The 19,290-nt window shown below is 28.1% G+C and overlaps 4 protein-coding genes and 1 long non-coding RNA gene across 5 annotated transcripts; 3 read left to right on the top strand and 2 right to left on the bottom strand.

Moving 5' to 3' along the window:
• Window positions 1-30: 30 nt before the first annotated feature.
• Gaa1 (glycosylphosphatidylinositol anchor attachment 1) lies at window positions 31-3,726 on the top strand. The gene is made up of 10 exons (XM_076391408.1): window positions 31-254; window positions 493-710; window positions 863-1,019; window positions 1,087-1,295; window positions 1,518-1,735; window positions 1,829-2,016; window positions 2,150-2,274; window positions 2,380-2,576; window positions 2,660-2,827; window positions 3,029-3,726. The coding sequence occupies exons 1-10, from the start codon at window positions 113-115 to the stop codon at window positions 3,303-3,305; spliced, it is 1,899 nt and encodes a 632-aa protein (XP_076247523.1). The 5' UTR covers window positions 31-112; the 3' UTR covers window positions 3,306-3,726.
• A 374-nt stretch (window positions 3,727-4,100) lies between these two features.
• On the top strand, window positions 4,101-18,676 carry Oseg1 (intraflagellar transport protein Oseg1). Its single transcript, XM_076391392.1, is given in 20 exon segments — window positions 4,101-4,267; window positions 4,763-4,872; window positions 4,938-5,058; window positions 5,338-5,548; window positions 5,621-5,659; window positions 5,745-6,044; window positions 6,129-6,290; window positions 6,455-6,752; window positions 6,875-7,239; window positions 7,343-7,735; window positions 7,922-8,336; window positions 8,482-8,708; window positions 8,814-9,195; window positions 9,317-9,447; window positions 9,562-9,723; window positions 9,858-9,932; window positions 16,994-17,174; window positions 17,254-17,445; window positions 17,525-18,100; window positions 18,165-18,676. Coding segments are annotated over 20 exon segments (4,830 nt in total). The 5' UTR covers window positions 4,101-4,214; the 3' UTR covers window positions 18,602-18,676.
• LOC143187315 (uncharacterized) lies at window positions 7,330-11,171 on the bottom strand. The gene is made up of 3 exons (XR_013003184.1): window positions 10,571-11,171; window positions 8,688-8,720; window positions 7,330-7,468 (listed from the first exon to the last, which is right to left on the bottom strand). It is a non-coding gene; the product is annotated as an uncharacterized LOC143187315 (long non-coding RNA).
• LOC143187304 (uncharacterized) lies at window positions 10,487-13,097 on the top strand. The gene is made up of 9 exons (XM_076391423.1): window positions 10,487-10,745; window positions 11,103-11,255; window positions 11,392-11,522; window positions 11,647-11,776; window positions 11,858-11,980; window positions 12,145-12,228; window positions 12,391-12,543; window positions 12,681-12,809; window positions 12,932-13,097. The coding sequence occupies exons 1-9, from the start codon at window positions 10,628-10,630 to the stop codon at window positions 13,039-13,041; spliced, it is 1,131 nt and encodes a 376-aa protein (XP_076247538.1). The 5' UTR covers window positions 10,487-10,627; the 3' UTR covers window positions 13,042-13,097.
• On the bottom strand, window positions 13,375-15,818 carry Su(p) (prostaglandin E synthase Su(P)). The gene is made up of 5 exons (XM_076391422.1): window positions 15,154-15,818; window positions 14,978-15,052; window positions 14,407-14,744; window positions 14,182-14,293; window positions 13,375-14,027 (listed from the first exon to the last, which is right to left on the bottom strand). Exons 1-5 carry the CDS (start codon window positions 15,454-15,456, stop codon window positions 13,665-13,667), a joined length of 1,191 nt encoding a protein of 396 aa, XP_076247537.1. The 5' UTR covers window positions 15,457-15,818; the 3' UTR covers window positions 13,375-13,664.
• Window positions 18,677-19,290: the final 614 nt, after the last annotated feature.

Genomic DNA, 19,290 nt, shown 5'->3' on the forward strand with positions numbered 1-19,290 from the left:
CATTCTCAGTAGTTATCAGTTTCTCTCGCAGTGGAGAGCTAGTGTAACGTGTTCTCTATTACGATAAAACCGGGTTTTCGAATGTATCAAATTTAAATACATAGAACTCGAAATGAGTCTGTTGACAGATCCAAGAGCCGGATCCGGAAAAATAATAAAATTTCTATTAAAATGGGAACGACCAATTTGTTTTCTTCTATATATCAGTGGAATTATCTGGATATTACTCCTTGCTTTACCTGCATTTAATGATAGTAAGTGTTTATTCATTTGGTATCATTTAAATTAAGACAGATAGGTTATTTGGGAATGGACATAGTTTTGGGTGTGTTAAAAGTAAACTATCTATATGAATGTTTTATAAGTGCAATATTTAAATTTGTTAAAATCCAAGAGTATCTTAATGCTATTCTTCATTTATATAAACATTTGTATTAATTATACATTTCATAAAATTCCACTGGGAAATACGCATAATCCTTCTTGTTTTAGATACCTATTTCTCTGAGAATGCTTTATTACCAGGATTGGCTACCAAAGAAAGCAATTTGGAACAGACATCGAAACAATATTATTTAGAATTAATTCATGAAATGAAGCGATACCGTGATACCATGCCTTATGCTTGGCTAGCTGCTAAGTTAAACCAGCTTCATTTAGATGTTTTTGTACACAATTTTTCATTAAAGAATCCCTTCCAAGAACAACAGGTAAAGAAAGAATTAACAGTTTACTCAAATATTGTAATAAATAATAATGTATTTAAGAAACTGTAAGTTTTATTTATAGTTGAACACTTCAAACATACTTTTAAAGTATGTTTAACTAGAATTAAAATTTACAGTAATTATTTCTTTTTTAGTTCTCAGGGCAAAATATATATGGTATTATAAGAGCTCCAAGAGCAGCTAGTACAGAGGCAATTATAGTTAGTGTCCCCTTTAGACCAATTAATAGTATTTATTTGGATACTGCTCCTTCCATTGCTCTCCTTCTTGCATTTGCTAAATTTTGTAGAAGTGAGTATTTCTTCTTACTAATAATATTTTATAACGCATAATGTTATAAAAATTACTTTTCTTCCAGAGCAAACATATTGGGCAAAAGATATTATATTTTTAATAACAGAGCATGAACAGTTAGGAATACAAGCATGGCTAGATGCATACCATGGTGTTATTAGTGGCAATGAAGGAGTTCTCATATCTGGAGATCTTTCTGGTCGTGCAGGTTCTATTCAGGCTGCTATTAACTTAGAATTACATTCAATGAAGATTTCATCTATCGATGTTAAGGTATTAAAAATTTGTCCTTTACTTTTATTTAAATTTAAGGATTAAATTATGAAATACAAATATATTGTGTCATTTTAATCACTTTTGTGTGTGTTATTAATCACTAATTACATTTTACAAATAATTCAGAGTAATTAAAAGTGATTAAATTAATTAGTAAAGTTCTTTTTAAATCCCAATTTAATACATATAGAAACAGTTATTAAAAAATATATCTATTAGGTGGAAGGGTTAAATGGACAACTGCCCAACTTGGATCTTTTTAATTTAGCACAAACTATGATTGCTAAGGAGGGGATTAGGCAATCATTTCAAAGACGTTTTGATGTTAAATACAAAAATAAATTAAAAAATTGGTACTATCATTTTCATACACTTATGATGATGATTGCCACTCAAGCTACTGGAATTCCAACTGGAAATCATGGACTTTTCCATAGGTATTAAAACATACACAATTAATGGTTTAATGTAATATTGTACAAAAATTGAATACTCTATTTAACTATTCTCTTATCAATAAAATGTTATAGGTTTGGCATTGAATCAATCACTTTGGAAGGTTTTGAAAAATCCGGGAAACAAAGTTCCGATGGTAACTTTTATCAAGTAGGGCGTATAGTAGAGAGTATTACACGATCGTTAAACAACTTATTAGAACGCTTTCATCAATCATACTTTTTTTACCTACTTCCATCAACTGATACTTATATCTCTATTGGTAAGTAGAGACACCTTCTACTTTATTTCTTAAATTAATTATAAATTCCCATATTAAATTCGTTTAATATTACTTTATCAACCGTTTCAGCGTCATATGAGTTCTATAGACTGAATAAATGTAATTATTTCAGGCCTGTATATAAGATCTCTAGTCTTGATTATTGCTACAGTATTTATAAAAGCATTCTCCATGTGGCAGAGACTTCAAGTGACCGCCTCTGCGGAAGATAAAAATGTTGATGTTAAACAATCAAATGTTCGTAATTTGTATTATTTTGATCATCTAGAATTATTTATATAGTATGATAAGTACACAATAAAAACTGGATGCACTGACTAACATGGTAAAATATTTTCTTAGAACAATGGATTTGACATTGGAATTATAACTTCAGAAATATTATGGGCACACATTTGCGGAATAGTAATTGCTTCATCTCCATGTGCCCTAACTTATTTGGGTAGGACTGTAATGAATTTCCGTACAGAAGATTCTATATATTTTGGTCTTTTGACAATAACTCTTGTAACATTAATTTGGCCATTTTATCCTAGAAGGTAATTCTAATATTCGTATACTAAAAGAAGTTAAAGATATACAATAGTGAATATTTCTTCTAATGTATTCTTATTGTTTCTAGACAAATGAAATATAAAAATGCAGCTTTAATTTTGGTGATTGCATCGGTTGAATTAGCCACTGTTTTAATGTGTATAGCAATGCATAATTTTTCTCTGGCTCTTATCGCTGCCATCGCATATGTACCTGTGATTCTTCCAATAACACCAAAGCAGAACTCTAGCAGCAAGTAAGTGTATGATATACATAAATCTGTAAAATTTTCTTTTATTATTAATATTTTACTAAACCATAGAAATTTTAAAGAACTGATATAAATATATTTAATACATACAAATATAGTGTGAGAATTCATTGTTTGAGTAAAGTGATGTATAGTTTATTTACATTTATAAAGAAGTTTCTTAAAAATTCTTAATTTATGTTACAGATTCCGCCACGTACTATCTATATTTTGGGTTCTCCTACATCCATTTGTGACTGCAAGTTTGCTTATTTTGGGTTACACATACGTCCACTTTTCCGCGGATTCTCCACTCTTAATTTTGTTTCGTGGATATCGTGCCACAAAGCAAGCATTTGTCTTTAGCATCATGGATTCAATGATATATGGAAATTGGTTTTATAATGTAACAGTTTCCACAATGCTGCCTATTTGGCTTCTATTTTGGACTATCTTGTGCTCAAAAAGTGTCACACAATCATAATTTATGTAATAATAATTCTTTTTCATGATAATGTAATTTATAACAGGAAATTTTAGTGGTGTCCGCTTTAATATCCACAAAGAGTAAAGGAGCAAATAATGCTTTAATTCTATTTATCTTAGATGAAAAGCTCGAAGCTCATTCTGAGATCTCATTACTGAGAATTGATGGGAGCAGTAGTACCAAAGTAAGCAAAGTTTCGGACGCCAAAACAAACACCAATGTATTTTATAAATTATTACGAACAAACACTCAAATAACTCTAAAAAAATTCTAAATAATCAGTTCTTTTTAGAGCTACTAACTATATTATTTACAAGGGAAATACCTTACAAAACCAATTGTATTAAAACAAATGTTAAAATTAAAATTAAATTTAGTACAAATAAAAAGGTGAAGGATCATATTGCTACTATCCTAATTGTAAAACAAGTTGTTTTAATTAATTTGTGCATTGATTTGTTTCTAATTTGATGAAAACAAACTGGGTAAAATGATAATTTTTATTTTGAGAAATAATTATTGAAGATAGTTCAGTGTAATATCAATGTCATCAATTGACTAAAATACATATACAATAACATTTTGCTGAAACAAATTGATTCTTTATCAGAAAATATTCTTTATCTTTTATATAAAGAAACTATAATTATTTATCCAATTAAAAAATTAATTCAATATTTAAATAATATATATGTGAAATAAATTTAAAAAAATACTTGTTATAACATTTTCTTCAACAATGTTTTATACAAAATTGAAGAAATATGATACAAAGCATTCCACCTGAACCGCCATTTTATTAGTTTCCTTGGAAACCATGAAAACAAAGATGTATACAAAACTAATCTAAACAATACTCGAAATTATATTTAAGACAGATATACTTTTTTTGTGGAAAAATAAACAATGAAGGCTGTTCCAGCTTGGGTTGATAAAGTTCAAGACAAATCAGAACAATGGTAATCATTAAAAATGATAATTTTCGTAACAGAATAATGACATTAATGGTTATCATTTATCATTACTTTGACCAATTTGAATGATGTTTTAGTTAATAATCGTTTAATTATAATGTTTTCTGTACAGTATTTTTTAAATATTAAATATCATGTTTTAAATTCAATAGCTTTGTACATTTTTGTCTTTTTTTTATACTGTAGCTATACATATTTAAATTCTATAACATAATTAATGATTTAAACTATTTCATTATTTATCTATTAATTTATTTCTATTATTTATGATCTTGTATTAAAATGAAAGGAAAATACTTAGAATATTTTGTGAATTTAAAAACAAACTTTTGGATTCTTTACGTATATCAATTAAACTGTTTCTATTCTTTTTTATAAATCTCATAAGCCTCTAAAGCCCTAGATCCTTTTTTAAACATTATATATAACACAAAATATGACTTATATCATTATTATTAATGAATTGAAATTTTGTTTCAGTATATATGACTTATGTTTTAATCCAGATGGATCTCAGTTAGTTGTTGCTGCTGGACAGCAAGTTTTAGTTTATGAAGCCAGTGAAGGTGTTTTAATTCAACCATTGAAAGGTAAATCAAGCAATAAGCATTCTAATAATATAAAAAAAGATATAAATTACATTTATATTTTGTAGGACATAAAGATATAGTTTATTGCGTGTGTTATGCAAAAGATGGTAAAAAGTTTGCATCAGGAAGCGCAGATAAAAGTGTCATCATTTGGACATCAAGATTAGAGGGAATACTTAAGTACTCGTAAGTTACTTTTCTTTTTGGCTAATATAAATTACAGATTGTTCATATATACACTTATTTTAGGTGAAAATGTGTACTTCTTAATATTTATTGTTACCAAAATTTTTTAATCCTAAAACTGATATTAAACAGATGTTTTAAATAAAAATAATTTTTGTATGTTTGTAGAAAATATGAAGGATTATCTTTCATTTTTTAGAAAAGTTACTTTTTTCCAAAACAATGCAGTAAATAGATTTTAAAGTATGACAACACAGTTATGTTAAAATTACTTTTTAGACACAATGAAGCTGTTCAAGCTATGCAATTTAATCCAGTATCTCATCAACTTTTAAGTTGCTCTCTTTCGGATATAGCATTTTGGTCTCCAGAGCAAAAAGCAGTTGTGAAACATAAATCAAGAGGAAGAGTGAACTGCTGTGCTTGGACAAGTGATGGTCAGTACTTGGCAATTGGTTTAGCAACTGGCTATGTTTCAATTAGAAATAAGGTTTGTTTCATTTTAAAAATTACACTGTATATTTTTGCTATATTAAATACAATTACTTATATTGAATTTTAGAATGGAGAAGAACAGACGCGTATTGATAGACAAAATGGTGTACCAATTTGGAGTTTATTGTGGAACCGTCAGTGGTAATAATAAGTTATTATAATCAGATTTTAATCTATTATATTAAACCAAGTTTTTCTCAATTGTCTGAATTATTCACAGGGAAAATTCTGCAGATGTTCTTTGTATTGCAGAATGGAATGGAACTATTTCCTTTTATTCCATTACCGGCAAACCAATTGGAAAAGACAGATCATTAAATTTTATTCCTCTTAGAATGTGTGAATTTTCAGGAGGTCAATACATTTTAGTTTCTGGAAGTAATAAACAGTGCATATTAATGACATATGATGGAATACAATTAATTAATGTGGGTGGCACATTTTCTTCATGGGTCTGGAGCTGTGCTGTACATCCAACTTCCTCACATATTGTAAGAATCTACATTATTTATAATTATTACTATTAATATTAAATAAAGTCCATTTACCGAAATATCATCTACTGATTTTTATAGGCGTTAGGCTGTCAAGATGGTACAATCACGTATCTACAATTATCGTGGAATGTTGTACATGGATTATATGGAGACAGATATGCATATAGAGAGAATATGACTGATGTTATCATACAAAATTTAATTACAGGTCAAAAGGTTCGAATTAAATGTAAAGATTTGGTAAGTAGAACTGTAGAGCTATCCTAAAGTAGAACTACAAAATTAAAAACAAAGTTCTCATCTCAGTTGCTTTTTTTTTTTATTTCTTTAAGTATTTTTCTCTCGATAATTTTGATTCAATAAATCTCTAATATAATACAATATATCATTAATTGTTTATTCAGGTTTACCGCATTGCTGTATATAAAAATAGATTAGCTGTTCAGCTATCTGAACGTGTTATAATTTATGAGCCATCAAATTCTAATGATGGAATGCACTATCGAATAAGTGAAAAACTAAATCAAGCATTTAATTGCAATTTGTTAGTTGTAACAGCAAACAATTTAATTTTGTGTAAAGAAAGAAGATTGCAAAGTTTATCTTTTGGAGCAATTGTCAAAAGAGAATGGATGCTTGATGGATTTATAACGTATATTAAAGTTGTTGGTGGTCCAGTTGAACAAGAATGTCTAATTGCAGGTTTGTGCTATCAAAATGTAAAGATATAATTATTAATATATATTTCTATTTTTTTAGTTTTGTTTAAATCTTAATAACAGTCATTCTTTTATAATTAATTATTTCGTTTTATTCCAATTTAGGTTTAAACACGGGATATATAGTGAAAATATATTTAGATAATCCTTTCCCAGCGCATCTAACAAAAATCGAAGGATCTGTAAGATACATCGATATCAGTTCATTAAAAGAAAAACTTGCAGTCGTTAGCGAACATGGAGTTCTTTATGTCTTCGATTTATATAGCCAAGAAAAGCTTCAAGAATTCCAAGATATAAATAGTGTAGCATTCAATAGTAGTTTTGAGGACATCATGTGTTTTTCAAGCGGAGAATATTTAGCAATTAAAGTAGGAAACTTTGCTGAATACAAACAAAAATTTTCTGGATTTGTTGTGGGTCACAATGGCTCCAAGGTTTATTGTTTAAATGGATCTTGTATTGTCACAGTGGAGGTAAAATTGAATTTACAAATTTAATTAATAAATCATTTATTTAAAAATATTCTTTAAATAACGATGCTTTACAATTTAATTATCCTTTTTTTTACAGGTCCCATTATCGTTATTTATGTATCAGTACCTGGATATTGGCCTCTTCACTCATGCTCATAATATAGCTTGCCTTGGAGTAGCAGACTCCGATTGGTTTGCTTTAGGCACAGCAGCTTTAGAAAATCTAGAATTAAATATAGCATACTCTGCATTCGCTAGAGTTAAAAATCTAAGGTATATAGAAGTTGTATCCGAAGTAGAAGAAAAGCTAAAATCTGGTGAATGGGGAAGAGAAGCATGTATGGCTACCGCTGCAGCTGCCATGGGGAAATTGAAAGATGCTGCAAAGCTTTATCAAAAAGCTGGTTTGCAGCAATACGCATTAGCCATGTATTCTGATTTACGAATGTTTGATATGGCACAAGAATTTATTGTTAGTGGAAATAATCAGGTTGGTAAGATGTCTTTTTCAATTCTGATTAAACTTGTTTTTAATAATCATAAATTACGATAATTTAAGAGAAATAATTTTTTAAAATGTCTGTTTCTACGTTTAAATGAACTATGTTAAAGAACGTTTTGAATACAAATTCTGAAACCGTTGTCAAAGATAAATAATTAAATGTTGAAATCATAGGACCGTACAATATTGCTTCGTAAAAGAGCAGAGTGGGCTAAAAGTCTTGGAGAGCCTCGTGCAGCAGCAGAAATGTTTCTCTCAGCAGGGGATGTGGACCGTGCAATTAATATAATTGCCGAGTACGGTTGGATTGACATGTTGATTAAAGTAGGCAGACAACTTGATAAAACAGATAGAGATAATTTAACTGTAATTGCTAAGAAATTAAAAAAATTGGGTGCAACGCATGGTGCAGCTGAAATTTTTGGTCGTTTGGGAGATGATCCTGACGTGGCAGATGTGTTGGTAGATGCTCAAGCTTGGCCAGAGGCTTTTGAATTAGCGGAAAGAAATCCAAAATTGAAAGCAAGGATATATGGACCATATGCTAAGTGGTTAGCAGAGACTGGTCATTTTTCTGAAGCACAGAAAGGTAAGTGCAACAAAGATATTATTATCTGCAGTATTTTTCTTATATCAAATTTGACTGCAATTGTTGATAACTATATATTATATGTAAAATTAGTTGAAAAGAGTATGTATCTAATAATATTAAAAAACTTGATATATTTATCTAGCATTTCAGATAGCTGGACAGTCAGAAGAATCAGTAATGGTATTAACAATGTTAGCGAAAAATGCTGTTGCTGAGAAAAGGTTTCGTGATGCTTCTTATTTCTACTGGCTCCTTTCCCAAATTAGTTTAAACCTTAATAAAAGTGAAAGTGAAATACAAACAATATTTTTGCAGTATTGCAACAAGGCTGATATTTACTATGCTTACCATGAAGTGCATAAATATGTTGTAAGTAAAAATCTGAAAGTACAATAAAATATTGCAAAAAGTTAATACATTAAAATATCATATTATAATAATAAATTTATTATAATGAAGGTAATTTATTTTTAGGAGGAGCCATTCACATCGTTAATGCCAGAGGCTCTTTTCAACATTTCACGGTTTCTTTTATCAAAAACTCAAAGCACTCAAATAGAAGGTGTTTCAAAATTTACTATTATATACACTTTATTAAAACAAGCTTCCCTTCTCGGCGCTAATAAACTAACGATGCAGTTGCTTGAAAAATTACGCAAAACAAAAATTCCGACAAACCAGCTCGGTCAACTAGAAATTTCAAGTTTACTAGCACGAGCTTCCCCTTATAGAGATCCTGAAGAACTTTTGCCTCTGTGCTACAAATGTTCAACTTTTAATCCTTTACTGTCATCTGATAATGGAGGGCATTGTGTGCAATGTAAATTAAAATTTCAATATTCTTTTGTAATGTTTGGTAAGTCCTATTTGAATATTCTATGGATATTTTTAATTTGTGTTAACTTATCAATAACACATGAAATTTAAGTATTTTAATAATAATCTGAACAAATTTTCATAGCAACAATCAATTTCAGAAATTCTACCACTAGTTGAATTTGAATTAGAAGAAGATATTTTAGACGAAGAAGCAGAGAAATTAATAAATGATTCCTTATCATCGTCTGACGATATGATGGATACAGATCAATTTACTGTTACTTCTGAAGTAGATCTGTTTACTGCACGTTTAATGAAATATGAGGTATTATCATTTACTATATACATATAATGATAACAAATATGCAATAAAATAAATTAATATCACTTTTATCTATTTCAGGAGAAATCAAGTACTTCTCCAATAGTCGTGGGAAGAAATGTTTTGAGGAGCATGGATCCATGCACTGTATTAATCGTAAAGTGGCCAAAACCATTCAAAACGAGATATTTCAAAAATCTTCTGCCCGATCTACAAATTACTTTTTGTAAATCATGTTTAAAGGTATGACAAATTTTACATTGCTTTTTCTTCGTTGATATTGAAGGAAATTAAAGCAATATGATAAAGTTAAAAATTTTATATGTAGCAGTATAATATGCTATACAAAACTATAATTTTGCAATGATTCTTTTCAGCTATTTCATTTGGATGATTTTGAACTGGCTTTATTACGATATGGACACTGTCCATATTGTAGGACACCAAATAAAGTTTCAGATTAGAATCTTTGTTTACTAGTGTCAGGTATATGTTAGGATAATTTTATTTCTAGTGTAATAAATTATTATTTTAACTCACTATAAATAGTATACATTATAAGGAAATATAAATAATACTCCATAGCTGAGAGACTACGAAATATTGTACAGAAAAAGAATGTATCAAATATTAGGCAATATTTACACTATTTATACATTTTATTTTATTGTTACTGTTACAAATTATATATATCATATATATGAAATATTTCACTTTTACATAATTACATATTTATAGAAGTGATATATTTTAAAAATGTTTATTGTAAAAAATTGAATGATGTAAAAATTTAAATTCACGTTTATGAACTTCTTTAAAAGCAATTTAATGAAATTAATTTTGAAGTAGAATATATCACAGTTCAAAACTTTAGAATTTTCGAACATTTTTTTACCATCATTCATATTATAAAAAGGTAGTCAGATTGTCCATATAATAAGAATGTAATGAAATATTTCAAATTACTTATAATGTGTTTCTTTAAGAATTATCTCTATTTAGTGGAACGTTTTCATTACAGTTATGTAAGCATGAGTAAATAGTAAGTCCGATGTTATGTACATGCTAATTGTTCTGATTTCTTACATACCGTTAAACGAAATCTTCGGAAGAATAGAACCCATTTTGAACAGTTACAGTTCGGAAGATGCTGCGTATTCTCTCTCTAACGATTCTTATTTTTGGAAGGTACACTGTGTGTCAAATCCACCAATTAGATAATAGTAATAGCATAAGCACACAAGATGTAGCAATCCAAGGAAGATGTGAGTATTTTCTTTTAAGATATTACATTCACGAATGAAACTTTGAGAAGGTATAGATATTCAATGAGTGTCTGGTAAACTAATAAAACAATTGTCAAAGCGACCTCATTAATGGTTCAAACGAAAGTGATTCTTTCTAGGTGCTATATATTTTAAAAACTGTAAACTGTGATAGTTTTATTTTGTATTAAATTTAGACACCTTTATTATAACAAGTTTTCACTGCACATAATTTATAAAATTTTGTACGTTTGATTTGTTAGAAATATCTATCTCTTATGCTGTAGTAGATAGAGTAAATATAAATCTTTTTACTGTTTAAACCAACAGCGACTTATTAAAAGAATTATTAAACAGTTTTCCCGCTATTCAGTGTTGTCCGTTTTGCAAATTCTCAATGCTTGGCTAGCAACAATTTAAACGGTACTTGCTTCACCAAAAGAGAATGCCGTGAATATGGTGGAACTTCATCTGGCTCTTGTGCGAATGGACTTGGAATATGCTGCGTTTGTAAGTAATAAAATTGTAGAATCTTTGTTATATCTAGAGTAATAAGAATCTTATTTATAGGATATTCACAGACATTAAGAACTGTTTCAAAGTAATTTATAATCAATTTAATAAAATTTTGTAATAATTTTTGCAGTTCAGAAATCATGCGATTCTACTACAAATGTAAATAATACATATTTTACAAATCCGGAATATCCAACACCTTATGAAGGAACAGGACGATGTACTATAACAGTGCAACGTTGTAATTCAAATATATGTCAAGTATGTATTTTTCAAAATGAGTGATGAAATATTTTATCAAAATTTGTAGGAATATAAAAATTTAGAAACTTACACATGATGGAACAAAATACATATTAAACATTTATTAAAACTTTGATACCAGTTACGTTTAGATTTTCTGGAGTTTAATCTTGCTCCACCAAATGCGAGTGGGATCTGTGACTTAGATGTTCTGTTAGTGTCTGGAGCATCAAGCTCAGTACCCCGAATTTGTGGAGAAAATGCAAATCATGGTAATTAATGGAAATATAAATAAACAAGAAATCATTAAATATGATTCTTTGTTATACAATATTTTACAATATTTTTATTAGTTTACATGGATTTTAATGGTGCTACACCGATTACGATATCAATTGATATTAATGCAGAATATAATCTGGATCGACGATGGAATATAAGAATTCAACAAATACCCTGTGATGCCACTTACAAAGGTATATATATTTTTATATTATGCTTTCTCTCATCAATTACATGCATAATTACAATTTGAATTTATACAAATTACTAAGAAATATTCATTAGAAATTTATTTGATATAAAAAAAATGTGAAAGCTTTTACTGTTTTTTATATATAATATACAATTTTTGTTACAGCCCCAAATGGATGTTTGCAATATTATGATAGTGTTTCAGATGTTGTAACAAGCTTTAATTATGGCACAACACAGAATCCAAGAGGTATTATTTACTACATTTTGATACGTTAAAATGTCTGAGTAAAATAAATTATTAGAAATATACAATGTACAGAAATATGTATATAGGAGTTAATTATATATTATGTATTTATAACTATATTAAAAGAATCTTCCTTAAATAATAAATTTGTAAATATTCTAGCACCAGCCATCGGAACAAGACAAATAGCAAATACGAATTATGGGGTATGCATACGGATGGCTCAAGGATATTGTAGTATTGAATGGTCTCAAACAACTTCAAATTCATTTTCTGTTTCGGGAGATACAGGTTCTTTTGACTCTAGTATATTAGGTGAGGTACTAAACATGAGAATATTAATAATTTATTATGTATTAGTTTTGTATTTGATAAAATAACAAAACTTAAAATTAGCTGAGAAATAGATATTTCTTTTTTTATTTTAATATAATTAAATAATGCTTACATAGGTACTGAGTTTGCAGCAGAATCAGGAACAGATTGCACTAAAGATTTCGTCATCATTCCAAATCCATTTGCAAATGGTGTTGCTCTCGGAACAGAACGATTTTGTGGTAATGGTTTTGTAACAAAAACTTGTAAGTATATTCTAACATACTTATGTACTTTCTAATTGTTTCGTGATCGTATTATTACTTTTTGATTCTTTTTTCATTGAAGAAAAAATGTTTCCTTTGCATAATTTGTACTTTTATTTTAGCAAATTCCAAACCATTCGTGTTGTACGTTATTACAGACGGGGATGAAATAGGAGAAATTGAAAACAAAGGCTTTTCATTAACATATCGTCAAATACCTTGCGCAGTTTGAATTAAAATATGTTAATATTATGTACATGTTCCAATAATAAATTTTTAAAAATCTTATATTATATTATTGGTTTTTGCAATTCAATAATTTGCAATAAATTTATTTTTATAGTCTAGATTTGTGGTAAAAAGAATTTGCCTTGCAATAGATAATTTTTCCAAAGGAACAAACAAACACTTACTAACTAAAAAAGAGCAAGTCCATTTTTCTGTTTTCTTCATGACATGTAACTTTTTTTTGTGAAAAATATATTATTCTTCCTCATTTTTTAGAATTATTTTCTTCTTTATGTATGTCATTTTTAACGAGATACAAGTGAATTACGACTTCGTATAAATTTAGAAACAGCTATTTATTCTCTATAAATTTTACCATGATAGTGTAAACGATATTGCTTCATTACAAGGATATTATTGCATATCACATAAATAAAATAAAGTATGATACATAATTATATATTTCTTACAATGATGTAACAAGAAGTTATTAAAAAGCATTCAAAATCCAGGTTTTGAAAGTAACAAACGGAAATTAATGCTTCAACAATCGGTTCAATCATAACAATTGTAATAATACTAATAAGTTAATACAGATTAGAATCAATTATTTAATATTTACAGTGTTCAATTGACCAAGTATTTACTTCCAGAATGTGTTTTGACCTCGTTTACCATGGCACTGTACCACGGTTTAAGATTTGTATTTTTTAAAACATCTTCAAAAGCACTGCAACCCTCTATACTTTTTAAAATTCCATAAACAGCAAGATCTGATAAGTTAGGCTTTTCCCCTCCCATAAATGTACTATTACACTGTTTAATAGCATTTGTCCATTTGTTAACTTCATCATACAGAGACTGTCGAACATCGTCCTTAAGATTGTGCCTCTTTTTTAAACGTTTTGATATTAACCACATAGCTATAGAACCTACATTTATCATTATTAATCTTTCCCATGTTGGAAAATATTCTTCCCAATGTCCGACCTAACGAATAAAATGGTTCTATTGAGTTAGTTTTAATAATTTAACATATTTCATAATTTTACAGAGCATTAATAAAATTAATTCACAAAATATTGTCATGATGTACTACATTTAAACTAGGTTTCTTTCAATAAACTGTTAGAAGAATACTTACTTTTGAAAACCAATTGAAAGTGTTATAAGCTTCATCTATAGTTCTATATACATTTGGTGAGAGTGTATGAACAAGTACCTCATCTGCCCATTTTCTCCATTTACGTTCCTCCCTGGAACAACAGATTAATTTATTTTATAACTGTGTATATTTTAGCTTTAAATATTCCTTTCCATATGAGTAAACCAAATAAAATAATAAAATGATTTAATATATCTTACTTACATGATTTTATCCATATTGTGATCTACAGGCAAACTATCATTGTACATTAAGAAGTATTTGTTCATAATTTCATGTTTAAGTTTCTTGTTTTTGTCATGCATTGCTACACTTGGATAACAATCTATCAGGTCATCAACCTTCTGTGATCTATTTTTTAAATGTGATGCTATTAACGAAATAATCATAGAGCTATCATTTAAAGGTTGATATCCGGAGTCTGTTTGCGTTAAAAGTATTGGTACTTTTCTGTAAGATGACCACGATATTTCCTTCCTTAATACTGGATCTACTTCCACAACATCATAAGACAAACCATAGTAATCTAAGAAAACTCTGACCTGTAATATTATTTTCATTAATTTTAATAGTAGATTCTTGGATCTACTTCTAATAAATCTATTTAACTTATAAGAAAATATTTAAATGGAGTAACTATTTAAAAAACATTTCATTGCAAATTCCTATTCTTATAAACACAATTAGAAACATTAAACCTAATCAATGATCTGTTTTACACTGTAAATATTATATAGTATATCTAACTTGCATTAAAAATGATATATTTGTTTACCTTACAACAGAAAGGACATGTTTGATACTGAAAAAGTGTTAATTTTAATCCAGTTGAATCTGTTGGTGATATAATCTAAATTAAAAACAAAATGAGAAGTTAAATATTATTTAAACCCGTCATTTTGATATTTAAAATTGACATGATTCACATAATTGTAAATAAACTCAGCAAACCTTTCTCGAAACTGCTACATCTGGTTTTTCAGCCAGAGGTTTAATTTTCTCTTCCTTTCCTACAAGGTGATACGTTTTAGCAACTTCTTTGTCTGTGTACCAAGAATAACCAGAAGTAACAAGAAAACCTACAGAAACCCCAACAGTAATTCCTAATAAACTTGTTTTGAGTATAGTTTTTAGTTTTGAAGATTGCTGTGCTGCGGATGAGAAACTCTCATTCCTTCTTGGGCAACTTTGAATGACATTCTTGAAAGAATAAAAGTTCCGTGGCGATTTTGATAATTTTATTAACACAGACATTATTAAGGATATTCTCTTATTCACATATAAATAACTTCAGTTACTTTCCTTATATTTTCATTCAAGAAATATTTTATTTTCTTGATTGTTATGACATAACAATCTCGAAGATGAAGAAAAGACAACGCGTAAAAATTTCATGTGACGATTACAAACTTTATAAGCGACGTACAAATTAAACTTAATAACTTAATAATTGTTTGCAATATCAAATTAATATCGAAACATTATCGGTGTTTAACGCAACTCGTACGAAAAGATTTATAAATGTTTGCCCATAGATTATGTGCATACAAGCAGTTCTTTCACTATCTTTAATTCTCCACTAATTTTGTGTGTTGCATAATTATACAAGTTTTGTTTTATTAATCTCTATTAATAATAATTCAGAATATAAAAAGCTGTAGCAGTGTTTTCAAGCACAAATTTGCATGAATTCTTTTTATTATTTTTATATCTAAAATTCCAAATATAATCTCGAAGAATGTCCCATATTTTTGGAACACCCTGTATAGTGCGATTACAGGAACACTTTGCTCAATTTTGCCTATTGTTGCGGATCGCAATTCACAAAAACGAGCGATTATATTGAAAAAAATATATTACGTAGAAGAAAAAAAAATTAAATTTTGTATTAATATGTTTAATATTTAATCATGAATAGATAGAAAAAAACTGGCGAAATACACGTTTAAACATAAACTATGAAACATTCGTGCAATGTTTTTATTACAAATATTTACACACGAAAGTATAAAATAAAGTGCATAAATTGGGATAGTACATAAAAAAAAGGTTAAAAAATTTAATCATTTAAAAGTTAGAAAATCACGATTATATTTGTTATTGGAGCACTACACAAATAATCACAATGGTAATTATGCTTTAAAAATTCATTTGCAACTTTTTGTCAGTTTAATCTAATGTCATTTATAGTTTATTCTGTACCTTTTATATATTGAAATTTCCTATGAGTACGTAAAGATCCACAATCTAGTAATAAAACAATTGTATCATTGTTATTATATAAAATTGTATAATTATATGTTATTTTAGCATGGAAGAGTAAAAGTTCGAACCACTGCGGAACAAGAAGCTTTGAAGAAAAAAGAAAGAGCTGAGAAACTTAAACATTACAGAGCTGGTATTAATTTGGTATTCCAAAAAGTAATTCCCTTTAAATATTACTTAGTATGCATTCTTATTACTTGTTTAAATACTGTAAAGTTAAAAGGAGCAAAATGTTAATTAAAGATTAAAAAGATAACTTTTTATGAATAGATTATGAAGAAATGTAACATTAAAATTTCTTTTTAAATGTTACAGAGACAAGATAAAATTTATGACAATGAATTAATGTCAGTCACTGAGAAATTACTAATTGAGAATCCAGACAATTATACATTATGGAATATTCGCAGAGAGGCATTTCTAAAAAATGATTGGTAATTACATAATAATCAGTTTACATTGTACATGATACCCTAATGTTTAAATAAATTGGGACTGAAATAATATTTTTAAAAATAGGACTGAGGAACTTTTACAAGAATTCTGTCAAAATGAATTGAATCTTACTGAAAACTGTCTGAAAAAAAGTCCCAAATCGTATTTTGCATGGTATCAAAGAATATGGATTATGAATCGTATGATGGAACCAGATTGGCAAAAAGAATTAATGTTATGCGCTAAATATTTAAACCTTGATGAAAGAAACTGTAAGCTATTAATGTTCTAGGTCTTCTTAGTTGCTTTACTCAAAAGGCATTACTGCATAAATGTTTTTTCTTGTTTTAGTTCATTGTTGGAACCATAGAGAGTATGTTGTACAAAAAGCAGGAATTTCCCCTGAAGAAGAATTCAAATTTTCTACATCAAAGATTTCAAGTAATTTTTCTAATTATTCGTCCTGGCATTACAGAAGTCGACTATTGACAGAAATATTTAAAAATTGTGACCAGGAAAGCATTAATCAAAAGAAAAAAGATGGTAAAATTTGTTATATGAATGTATGAAATGCTCTTTAAAGTTATTTTAAAACATAATTAGATAACATTTGTTGTTTTAGAATTGGAGTTAGTAATGAATGCAGCATTCACAGATCCCAGTGATTCTAGTGCCTGGTTTTACCAAAGATGGTTATTAGATAATCATGATCTTTCTCCTATTCTATTACAAGCTTTGCTAACAGATAGTAACATTATTCTTTTTATCAATCAATGTATATCAGCAGAATTGATATCCTTGCAAATAAACAATGAAACTGAGAACACTGAATGGAGATCTTGGCAAAAAACGAAGTTTTCTAAGTTGTGGCTCGGAAAATTTCAAAGATCTTTAGATGAAATAAAGGAAGTCACAATTAATATTGAAGGAAAAATTTATCCTTTAAGCTACTGTAATAAAAAGTGGATACATAGAAGACAGAAAGATAAACTCTGTTGTGACGAAGATGTGTTGCTGGAACAATTAGAAAGATATAAAAAACTTGCAGAAATGGAACCCGAGGATAAATGGGCTGTCCTTACACCTGTATATCTGATGAGAAAAATTGATCCCATAAAATTTAAAGATGATATTTTAACGAATCTGAATACACTTTTAAAAATTGATCCTCTTCGATATAATTATTACAACGACTTACGTAAGTATATTTAACGATCAGGGTACAAAAAAATATGAAGAAATGATACAATGATTTTTTGCAGGAAGTAAATATATAATAGAATATAAATTACACGAATTATGGAATTCAGAAAAAGATGAGATGACATTAGAAATCGATCTCTCAGGTCTAAATTTAACTACAATAAATAATGAATATCTTAGTTTCTTTAAGGAAGTGAACCTTGGTGCAAATTGTCTAACAAATTCCTTGCACCAGCTACTTTTACTACAAAATTGTGAAAAGTTATCTGTTTCGAGTAATCAATTAGAAAGCTTGAAAAAATTCCCCACACTGCGAAAACTCGAAGTTTTATCACTGAGAAATAATAAATTGAAAAGCTTTGAGGAATTATCTGAATTATTAATGAAGCACAAACTAAAATCGCTGGATATAAGAGAAAATCCTATTTGTAATATCATCGAATTACAAACGAATATTTTGAAAATTAATCCCGATTTAGAACTGTACATAGAATAATGTTTATAATATAAATATTAACTTAAACATGTTGCTACAAATACATAATACATAGAAATAAAAACAATATTTGGATATGGGAAATATAAAAATATTTGTCGTACATTGTTTATTTATTTATTTATGATTTATTAAAAAATGTATAAACAGCATGATTTTATAAAAGCAGATAATATTAAATTTAATGAACAAATATTTGAAATGAGAAAAACTTTATGTCGAATTTTATAGTAGAATTAACGTAGTAAAACATAATTTTTTTGCATAACTGAAACGTTGTAGAAAAAATACTATCATAATTCGATATGAAGTGATTGATTAAATTTTTTTATTTAATATTTGAATTATAGGAAGACAGAAATGGAATCCGAAATTTTGATTTTGGAAACGAGAGTTTTGAAAGTCACCTATGTCCTTTTTTTCCTTCAATTCAAAATATTAAATAATGATAAATAAACAGAAAATCTTATACTTTTAATCAATAAATACAAAATCTGTGCAATAACGTTTAAAAGTTAATCCTTAACGTAACATGAGATTTTACCCTAGATAATACGTATACACAAATGCATTGCCAATTCAACCAATCGCACGCTTAGAAAGAATTTGCAGAACCAGTTATAAATTATGTTACTAGAAATATATTTGTGTTGGAGTGCATACGCATATATACAGACAATTTGGCCGGG

Source organism: Calliopsis andreniformis, unplaced genomic scaffold (genome assembly GCF_051401765.1).
Source record: "Calliopsis andreniformis isolate RMS-2024a unplaced genomic scaffold, iyCalAndr_principal scaffold0022, whole genome shotgun sequence".
NCBI classification, from domain to species: domain Eukaryota; kingdom Metazoa; phylum Arthropoda; class Insecta; order Hymenoptera; family Andrenidae; genus Calliopsis; species Calliopsis andreniformis.